This window comes from Vitis riparia, chromosome 18 (assembly GCF_004353265.1).
Source record: "Vitis riparia cultivar Riparia Gloire de Montpellier isolate 1030 chromosome 18, EGFV_Vit.rip_1.0, whole genome shotgun sequence".
Classification (NCBI taxonomy): domain Eukaryota; kingdom Viridiplantae; phylum Streptophyta; class Magnoliopsida; order Vitales; family Vitaceae; genus Vitis; species Vitis riparia.
Window position 1 is genome coordinate 14,556,222 of NC_048448.1, and position 10,264 is coordinate 14,566,485.

The window sequence follows — 10,264 nt, forward strand, 5'->3', positions numbered from 1 at the left end:
AATTAGTCAGTCACATACACAACACATGATATTTCCGTCCATTAAAACTAATTTCGTCCGAAAAAAGAAAAAAAGAAAAAGACAGAGTGCTTGTATTTAAGAAGTTTAAAGTGCAATGTGTTCAATTTTAAACCTAAGAAAGTAACGTGCAAATATGTTATTGGTTGAAGGGTAAAAGGGAACTATATTAAACCCTAACATTTATAAAATGTTAAGGGGGTAAATGGTAAAGTGTACCAAACCCTAACATTTATAATATGTTGAGGGGGTTAATGGTAAAGTGTATTAAACCCTAATATTTCAAAAATATCGAGGGGGTAAATGGTAAAGTGTATTGAAACCTAACATATAAAATATGGTGGTTATTGTTGCGAATATGCTATTATTTTATCCTAGAAGCCTGTTGTGTTATAAAGGAGTAAGAAAGTCATTTTTCCAATTTCATGCTTATCTTGGCCTTTTAAACCGAATATCCCTTTTGTTTTTCGACCCGCAAAGCACTGAAGTTGCAACGCACCAAAGACTCTTCATCTCTTACATCTCCGTCGGCCCTAAGGTTGGTTGGATCTCGGTACAGATTCTTTAATTTCTCTCATAAATTGTAGTTTCTTGTTTATCAGATCTGTAATCTCCTTTTCCATCCAATTTTCGTTTCATACTTGCTTCTAACTGTTGCTATTTTCACGCGATTTCATCATCGTGTTCTTCTAGGTCTTTTTTTATCTACAGCAACACTGACTAACTAATTATGTACAGATACACTTGGCGGTCATCGATCCTCTTTCGATTGTTTGATTCTAGGGTTTACTGTGCCTCAAAGTTGTCATTCAAAAAGTGGGTGCTTGAGCATAAAAACCTAAAATCAAAATCGAGAGGCAGGCTATGGCTTGTTTTGGGTAAATTGAACGGTTTAAAGAGTCAGGGACCATTAAAGCACCGTAATTTTCAAATCTGATTTGCAGATTGGAAATTAGGGTTTCGCAATGAGCTGTTCTCGGTCTGCGTTTAGACTGGTCTTCAAGAAAAAGAAAACCCATGTAAACAAAGTGAGGAAACATGCATTGAAAAGGAAAGTAAACTTGGGTTTCTTTTTCTTGATTGGAATTATTATACCAATATAGGGATATTTGAGTGATTCACGCGTTGGGAATCTGTTATTGTTTAGAATGTTAATTAGTGGTAGTTTAGTTATTTGATTTGTTCTTGTTTGGGCCCTGTTAAGTTTGTCCAAAGCTTAGTATTTTATTAATTCCTGAAATTTGTATTTTCATTACGATTTTGTCTGCTAACTGCTATCTTAATCAGTTTTGGGAGAGAAATAGGAAGGAAAAGAAAATATGATGAAGAAAATTAGACATTTTGAAATTCCCCATTGCTTAAGAAATGAGAAAAGCTGGGTACGAAGTGGAAGAAAAGTTTATTGGCTCAAACTTGTATTTATTTTTATTTGTACTTTAGTTTTCCCCCCTTTATGTCACAGTTTCAGAAAACTTACCAGAGCCTAGAAATCTTTTATTGGTTTCTAAAGTGACCCACCAAAGTTAGAAAGTTCTCTAATTCGGAGAATCTTAGTCCTATTTAGTTTTTATATTTGCTAGCCTTGTTTTTAGAAGGTTTTCACCTAATTAGAAAACTCTAAAGAGTCTTTGGCTCCATGCTGTAAAACAAGATCAGTTTACTGCTAATAAGCATTTGAGTGTTTTAGTATATCCAGAGGCTTGATTGCCTTGGTTGTTTTCATTTTTCTTTTATTTCTTTTCCTTCTCCGGCAATTTTCTCTACATCTATGTGATACTTTTTTTTTAAGCCCATGTTTCCTACCCTTTCTTATCTACATTAACCTCTACATTTACAACTTGTAACTTCTTTCCATGTTAAGGCTATTTCTCAAATGCCCCAAAAACATAAGTTAGTTGCTACCCAGAAGTTCCATTAATCTTTTTGCTGGAATTCCAGCATCTATTGACCGTTTAAAATTTTCATATAAAAACAATCAATCTACTTTGACAAGCTTGACTTCAATCTTAACAGCTGTCTTCCATCTTTAAAAATCCAGTCATATTCCTTCTTTGTCCTTGATCCACCAATAGAGAGATTGTATGCAACATTGTTCTAAGTCTGAGTGTGATCCTGTGTCAACAAATTAGTATGATAAGATGTCTATGGACTAACTAATTTTGTTTTAACACTTTTAATGGTGGAAATTTTCTTAAAATTGAACTGGTAGCTTTCTCGAAATAGATGTTCCAAAGCATTTTGAGCCAGTTGATTATGGATGTTAGAGAACCCATTGGCAGTGAGAAAAGGTGAAAAGTAATTTTATGTATGACACCTGGGTTAAGCAAGGGAAAATGGTTAGAAAATGGTATTATAAAACAGGCATGAGTGGTGCTTCATCTTCTTTTTGTCAAATTTACAGGCAGCATACTAATGAGGGGTGGTTTGGGTGTGGTTTCCATCTGTCTTTGCTTTTTTGATGCAAGTGCCAATGAAGTTCCTTCTGTTATGATATTACATTTATCCTCTATATTACAATATTTTGTTATTGAACAGTTGCTCTCTCTCTCTCTCTCTCTCTCTCTCTCTTGCGCGTAGATGAGCATCTCATTGATTAAAGATACATTGTGATCTGTGGTTTTGCTCTTGGTTTGCATGTTCTATCGCTGATTTTGGGAAGGGTCCTCAGCTCTATCGTTATCTGTTCTTACCAGTTAAACAAATGTCGGAACATGAAGAGTACCGTTGTTTTATTGGCGGCCTTTCATGGTCAACATCTGATAGAAGTTTGAAAGAAGCATTTGAAAAATTTGGCCATCTCGTTGAGGCGAAGGTAATAATTGTCATAATATGTGTTTAAGGTTTTTATATCCTACCTGCATAAATCAGTGCTTCATCTTTGGTAGACTGAATGTCATCTTCCCTTCTCATTTCTTCTCATATAGGTTTCCATGCACCATTCTTTTCCACAAGGGTGGTACCAAATGTTCAAAAACTTCATTTCATGTAGTGAAATTTGAGTTGTTTCATGATCGGCGGGATTTTTGTTTTTTCGTTTTTTTTATTATTATTATTTCCTTGAGCTTTATCTTATCTAACACTTTCCTTTGGTATATTTTAACTATTTGGAAAAAATTTAATGAAATCTGATCGTCTGTTATTTTCTTTTATTACTGACAATGATGAGACGAATTCCAGTTTCTGAATTCTAGAATTTGATGTCCTATGTGGAGTGGATGAGTGAGTGCAGAGTGTCTTCATTCAAACATGGGAACTCATGGTCTAATCGTGCCATGGTATGCCAACCAAGTTAGTTGGAGGCTTGCACTCCCAGGCTGGATAATATGAGTGATTTCTGCCATGAATAATATGAAGAATAATTGTAGTATACCAAAATGTTGAAGATCCTTAGTATTCCCTCTAGTGTCAGAAGTCAGCAATGTCCTCTAATTTTGGTCTTGAATGAACATGTAAGTGGGAAGTTGAACTGTAGTGAATAAATGTTTTGGTTTAATACTACTAGTGTCAAATTTGATGAATGGATATGTTATTCTTTGGTGAAGCTTCTGACAGCTTGGATGTTTACTCAAAATACAGGTTGTTGTGGACAAGTTTTCTGGTCGCTCTCGTGGATTTGGCTTTGTTTCTTTTGATGACAAGCAAGCAATGGAAGATGCCATTAAGGAAATGCATGGCATGGATCTAGATGGACGATCTATCACTGTGGATAAAGCCCAGCCAAACCAAGGCTCTGGAAGAGATCGGGATGGGGATAGGGACCGGGACCGTGGTCGTGATCGTTACAATGATCGGGATCGTAACCGTGATTATGGAGGTGGACGGGGATCTAACGGTGGGGAGTGTTTTAAATGTGGAAAACCTGGACATTTTGCTAGGGAGTGTCCATCAAGTGAAGGTGCTAGAGGTGGTAGATATGGTGGAAGGGATGATAAATATGGTGGTGGGGGTGGCGGTGGCAGTGGCGGCCGTTATGGTCCTGATCGTAATGGGGATCGCTATGGTGGACGCAGCAAGGATGCTGGTAGTCGTGGAGGGTCTGGGAATGATAGATACAGCCGTGACCGTTCTGGTCCATATGAGCGCCGTTGATCAGGGCTCTTCCAATACCCTCATGAACTGATTTCTTGAATGGGGGGTAGGCAACCACTACTTTCTGTGTCAATTCTCCATCATCATTCTAGTGTGCCAGGAGGGTAATTTTCTTGAATAATTCACTGACATTGGTAATTTTCCCTTTTTTAATCTATATTTCAGCTTCAGCTCTGCAAATGAAGCTAGTGCTAGCATGGATAAAGTATTAGCAGCAGATGGAGTTTACAGGATCTCTCTTCTGTCTTGTCTTTGTGGACCTATATACTGAATCACTTCTTTGCCACTTTCAGACTTGGGATGCGTATTTGTCATTTGACTATTTTTAGTTGTTTCAGATTCTCACATTTCAAATTGGGTCTTTGTTACTGTTTGAATGCCATTATTGCTGCTGGACACTGGATGATTTGCATGCATGTTGATTGGACTTCTGGATTCTCAATTTGGTGTTGATGTGGGTGTCTGGGAAAGTTGAGTTGGTATCCTGTCGTTTTTACTGCTGAAATTGTGAGAGGTGTTCGCAATGGGGAGTTTGGTTCTCATGTTTCCTCTTGCCTTTCCTGTTCTTCTCCAATACTCAGTTTTAAACCGAATATTGACAGAATTGAACAGGGTAACTTTCTATCTTTTATGTTATTTTATTGTCCCAATTCTTATCTTTTTAGTTCATGTGGTATTAATTGTTTTAACCTTTTGGCAGGCTACTTGGTCTTTTATGGTCTTTGCGATGCATGAATTGGTGTTTCATTGTTGCTAATCATTCACTACCCGACATGGTTTTAACATATTAAAATTGTGAAAGCTTTTTGGGCTGCATCAACAAGCCATCTGCAATTTTTACTCAACATAAGTCATTTTCTCCAGCATGGGGTATTGATGGAAGCAGTCCATACTTCATAAACTGCATTTTCCTTGCAAGTTCATGACTGATTTAGCAACTGTGGGCAGTCCCTTTTATGGTTCTTTGTTCCTGCATCACTCTCTGTGGAGAAAAGGTTGTTGCTCGTCATGGACTTATTCCAATACCCATTTGTGGTGCCATGCCCTGTTCTTTGTTACAGAGGATCAGAATGTCAACTTGGTTTTACCGTGCTCAGGTCAAATATCCCCGTTGTTGTCCATTCTGATTTAGCTTTGGGGACTGAATCACGTTCTAAAACGATTTCCTTGACAATAAATGCCCTTTTTGAGTCCTCGTGAAATGGAATTCTCTCCCAGTAGAAGGTTTCTTGGGTCCATTCTGCAATTTCGTGAGATTGGTCAAAAGTTGCATTTTAGGGCACTGAGCAATGCAACCCTGTGCTGATCGTAAACCTCGCTAATAGCTTGGTAATGTTAAATATTGCATATACTGTTTCTCGTAATACATTACACTGCTTTCTTTGTCTTTTGTGGTACAGCGCTTGTTTTATTTGGTATAGTTTTTCTTTTGTTATCATCCCTTTATTGTTTTCTGGGGTTCTGAATTGTGGTATTGATATGATGTGACTTGAAACTTAACACACCAAGTTTTGATGTCAATAAAACATCTTCATTTGCGAGGCAGTCGCCTATAGATTCATTGTTCATGTGTTGTTTTAGGAAGGAATACCATTCTTCACTTTAATCATATTCTGTTTCTCCTTTCCCTAACTCTCCCACCTGCTCCGTCTGATGCCTATATATATATACATTTCTTGCCCTTGCACCGAGAGAAAATCCCATGATGCCTGCTACCAGAGAGATTTGTTTCACGGTAGGGTTGGGAATTGACTGGCACATCTTTTAACTTGTGTTCATATTATGAATGTGATGTTTAGTCACATAAGAAAGCACTCTAAAACAGAGAAATTTGTAACTTTAAAGTTATTCTCAGAAGAGTTGAGAATTTAAATTTAGAAATTAAGACCCTTGTATTACCTTAAGCCGTTAAAGCCATTCCTTTCCCTTTAAATATCCGCATGACATTCGAAGAGCGGGGGTCATCTCTTTTCCCTTTATTCTTATTCACTTGCACTCGTACCCTCCCATTGGTCAACCATTTCAGCTTATCTGCTTCATGTTATTCTCTTTTTCTGGATATTTTTAATGTTTTAATTTGATGTCTCATAATTTAGAGAACAGTTATGTGCTAAGCAGGAACTTCATCGTAGAAAAGCGGGGCTGTTCTTATTTTACCGACGGGGTTTGAATTAGTTCCATCCTATCGGTTTTCCTCTATGTGAAAGAAAAGATAGTCAATCAATTTTTTCAGAATTATCGTTCTACTAAAAAAAAAAAATCTTGTGATAAGGTAAAAAATGTAGTGAAATTACCTTTCCTATTCTTTTATCTGACCCCGCTATTAAGAAAGATGTCATATACGCAGGCAGTAACACGGAAGGGGTCATATTGTTAGTGAAGACTGAAGTAAAACAGTGGACCACCGGTATGATAGGAGGAATTCAAATGAAAATGTGAGGAGGGAAAGGGGGAAAAAGTAGGAGGAATTCAAATTTTTAATTTGGATCTATTTTAAATTTATTCTTTTATATAGAAAAAGGAAAAATAAATAGTGAACATGAACTTTTACTTGAATTCGAATGGAGCTAAATGTTACAAAATATTTAGGGTGTTTGTGATTTGTTATCATTTATTTTTATTAATGTTTGAATATTAAGTGTTTAATTGTTGGTTTATTTTGGTTTTGTTTTATGGCAAAATAAGTTGAATTTTTATTAAATTTACTTTTAAAATGAATTTTATGATTTTTTTTTTTTTTTTCTTTTTGGAAAAATGGGTTTTGACTCATTAATTTAAAAAAAAAAATAGCGAAAAGAACTCTTAACTTTATAAATTAGATTTGTCTTCATCATTTTTAAAATACTAGCATGTTTTTATAAGTTAAATAATTATTTTAAAAAATGTCCTTTTTATGTATCTGGTTAATAATTGACGGTGAGAATTGATCTGAAATTAATAAAATAAGAAATCTTAAAAATTACAAAAACAATTAAAATTAAAAAATTAAAACTAAAAATATAAAAATAAAATATTAACTTTCATTTAGTGAGTAGAAAATATAAATATCAGAGTTGGAAATATAATGAGAGTTCTGGAATTAATAAAATAAGAAATTTAAAAAGTTATAAATATAATTAAAAAAATAAAAAATAAAACTAAAAATATAAAATTAAAATATTAACTTTCATTTAGCAAGTAGAAAATATAAATATAGTTGGAAATATTTTTTCAAAATTTTAAGTTTTTTTTATTTTAATTATATTTTTAATTTTTAAAATTTCTTATTTTACTGTTGATGTCAATTAACAAAAATTTTATTAAATTTCATTAACAAAAAAAATGAGAATATGAGTAAATTTATATAATATAGGGTATAAAATCATTTTCAATTAGAAAATTATAAATATTATATTTATCATTTGAGAATCTAGAGAAATTTTTCACAATGATTTGCATGGCATATTATCTAATAAAATATTTATAATATATTTATTTGTAAGATACTTTTATCAAATTAAAATGATAAAATATTTTTTTTTTAAATTTTATCTAATATCATCAAGTAAAAGGGTATTTTAAAAAATAATTACGTGATCTATGAAAAAATGTATATATTTAAAAAGAAAATTAAATTGATGAATATAAAACCAATTTATAAAAATTCAGATTATTTTTTTTTATATTTTTTTATCTTAAATTAGTGAGATAAAACCTAGTTTTAAAATTTTATGTGTATATTATATTAATTTGAAAAACTTTTGTGTCGTAAAAATGGAGAAGAATAAAACCGTTAGTACAAGGTTGGCAAAGGCGATGAATCAAGTTTTGATGATAATAAATATTAGAATTTAATAAATTTTATTAAGTGTACGCAGGTAAGAAAAATTGGATTAGAAACGAATTTGTTTTTAATGGAATTGGGAAGGAGGAATTTTATAAAATAACTTTTTCAAAATGTTTGGAGTAATAGTAGGAGTAGGGGAACTTGTTGAAATGAAAGGATTTTCAAAGGTGGCATTCAGGCTAGACGCACTGTCACGCACAAAGGTTGCGTGATGGAGTGGAGAGCAATTTTGGCCTCCAACAATGACCATGACCAAACAGCCTGCATTGAATGCTATCGGCTAACCAGGCGGTGGATTGGAAGAACTGATTGTATTTAGATTTAAATCTAAGTTCAAATTTATTTTATATTTATATTTAATAATTAAAATATAATCTGTTGACATTTTTAAACTTCTTTCTCATTTCCATTACAAAAACTAATAATTGCGTTTGAGAATTGAGATTACTGATTAGGTCCAAGTCTTCACGAATCTCTAATTTTTTTTTTTTTCACTTATTTTGCTTGTTGTGTCAAACACGTTATTCAGAACTCTCCAACTCGAACCATTTCTGTTTGGTCGTCCAGGAAAGTAATAGAAAATCAAATGCAACAATAATTTCCAACTTCTTCATTTTTGGTGGAGAATTTTCTCACATCTGCCGTCTCGGTATACTCAAAATTTCTCAGGAAAATTAACAGCAAAGAGAAAACAAAATTCCTGAAACTGTTAACAATTTGTTGTATTGGTTACTGAACAAAAATTCTCTATTTTTTCCATTTACATCCTCAGCTCTATGACAGTATGATTGAATTTGGGAGTTCCACAAAAGAAAGTTGAGTCTAATAAGGCGTGATATGAGTAGTTTTGGTATCATAGCTCGCCAAACACGACTTGGAGTTCACTCTGAAAATCTTCACCAAATCGCAGCACATTCTCCGAACATTAGCCGAACAATTTGTCTGCATCAACAGCAGAATCTTAGTCAACCCAGTGCTTTTCGCCACCGCCTCCTGAGCCTTCGAGTCTCGGTTGAGATAGCACACGCTCCACAGCACCGTCACCGCGTCCTCCGCCGCAGAGCTCGATAGTTTCATCGACATTCTCTGCACCACCGCGGCCACGCAGATCGGATCCTCGCAAATTGCTTGGTGGCCGTCTCGGCAGTTGGAGATCGTTGAGAGGAGTTTTATGGACTTCTCGGTGGTGGAAATCGGGTAATTGGATGTGGAGAGCGTTTTGGCCAGGGTTTGGACGAGTCCGGATCGGACGAGTTGAGTTTTAGTCTGGCGAGTCACGGTTATGGCGATTAGGCACGATAGGACCGAGTCGAGAGAACTTGAATCGGTCTGGGAACTCAGTAACTGCAACAGTACGGACAGTAGACCTTCTCTTTCGGAGATTGAGCGTTTTGATTCGGGGTCAATTGCGATTGCCTCCAGAATCCTGGCCGATGCGATTTTTGAATCCGAACTGCCTTTTTCTAGAATCAAAAGGATGGCCGACAAGTGATCGCGGTTGCTTTTCAAGATCAATCCCTGTATTTGTTCTTTGACTCCCTTTTCCACCATAACCAAATCCAAAATCCGAACAACCAATTCCAAAATCTCAATTCCAGCGCCGGCATTGCCCAGAACGCCGGCCACCACCGGCACAAAGCCATCCAAACTCGCAACAAACCTCCTGTTCTCATCAGAACTGGACGCGTAATCCAAAATCTTCGGTAGAGCACCAAATCGGCGGTTCTCAATGTCGGCGACCCAAGCCCCAACCTGCCGCGACGATACCACCGGCGACGGGACAGCGGAGGATTGGGCCCAGACCTGGATGAGACGTTGGAGGGTGTGGTTGGGGACAAAGTCCTTGGAGGGGAGAATCTGCATAGTGGCAGGACAGGTGTTGTTGCCGTTATCGAGCCATGTCTGTATGCTGGAGCGATCGTATGTGACACCGGTGCAGAGGCTCACCGGAGACTTCATCACGTCCAAAGAAATGGGACACTTGAAAAAGCTCGGAATGTTGATGAAGAGGTCGTTCCTCACCATCTTCGATAGAGCTACACAGAGAGAAACCAAGTTGGGAGAAGGCTCGTGGCTGTGTGAACAAGACGAAAGGGAGGGGGTGGGGGGCTTATGAAGGGGTCAAAGGGGGAGTGGAACGACGTCGTATCGGGGAGATGAAGTTGGTCGTTGGTCAACTTCGGAGTTACTACTGCTTCATAAACGTGGAAGATACGACCGTTGAAATTTTCTCCGCGGCGTACGTAGGTGGTGGCCCCTCTTTTTGGAGTCGGTCTATATGGCCAGCTATGTCGATACCACAATCGGTTTGAATAACGTGAAAGGTTGCTA

At 36.2% G+C, this 10,264-nt stretch overlaps 2 protein-coding genes across 6 annotated transcripts; one reads left to right on the forward strand and one right to left on the reverse strand.

Moving 5' to 3' along the window:
* The first annotated feature begins 443 nt into the window (after positions 1-443).
* On the forward strand, positions 444-5,504 carry LOC117906627 (glycine-rich RNA-binding protein RZ1A). 5 transcript variants are annotated; one of them, XM_034819738.1, is made up of 5 exons: positions 444-571; positions 2,712-2,830; positions 3,595-4,153; positions 4,273-4,720; positions 4,808-5,504. In XM_034819738.1, the coding sequence occupies exons 2-3, from the start codon at positions 2,720-2,722 to the stop codon at positions 4,105-4,107; spliced, it is 624 nt and encodes a 207-aa protein (XP_034675629.1). In that variant the 5' UTR covers positions 444-571; positions 2,712-2,719; the 3' UTR covers positions 4,108-4,153; positions 4,273-4,720; positions 4,808-5,504. The 5 variants fall into 5 exon arrangements, with proteins under 5 accessions (XP_034675629.1, XP_034675627.1, XP_034675624.1 ...); XM_034819736.1 differs by having other exon boundaries at positions 444-556; positions 2,596-2,830; XM_034819733.1 differs by having other exon boundaries at positions 444-556; positions 2,678-2,830.
* A 3,251-nt stretch (positions 5,505-8,755) lies between these two features.
* On the reverse strand, positions 8,756-9,958 carry LOC117905453 (U-box domain-containing protein 27-like). Its single transcript, XM_034818371.1, has one exon. The coding sequence runs from the start codon at positions 9,956-9,958 to the stop codon at positions 8,756-8,758; it is 1,203 nt and encodes a 400-aa protein (XP_034674262.1).
* Positions 9,959-10,264: the final 306 nt, after the last annotated feature.

What these genes read in the sequence shown, in the direction of transcription:
- LOC117906627 (XM_034819738.1), top strand. Translation starts at nt 2,720, where the DNA reads ATGTCGGAACATGAAGAGTACCGTTGTTTTATTGGCGGCCTTTCATGG. An exon ending in GCCATCTCGTTGAGGCGAAG is followed by an intron (nt 2,831 to 3,594) that starts GTAATAATTGTC and finishes CTCAAAATACAG; the next exon opens with GTTGTTGTGGACAAGTTTTC.
- LOC117905453 (XM_034818371.1), bottom strand. Translation starts at nt 9,958, where the DNA reads ATGGTGAGGAACGACCTCTTCATCAACATTCCGAGCTTTTTCAAGTGT.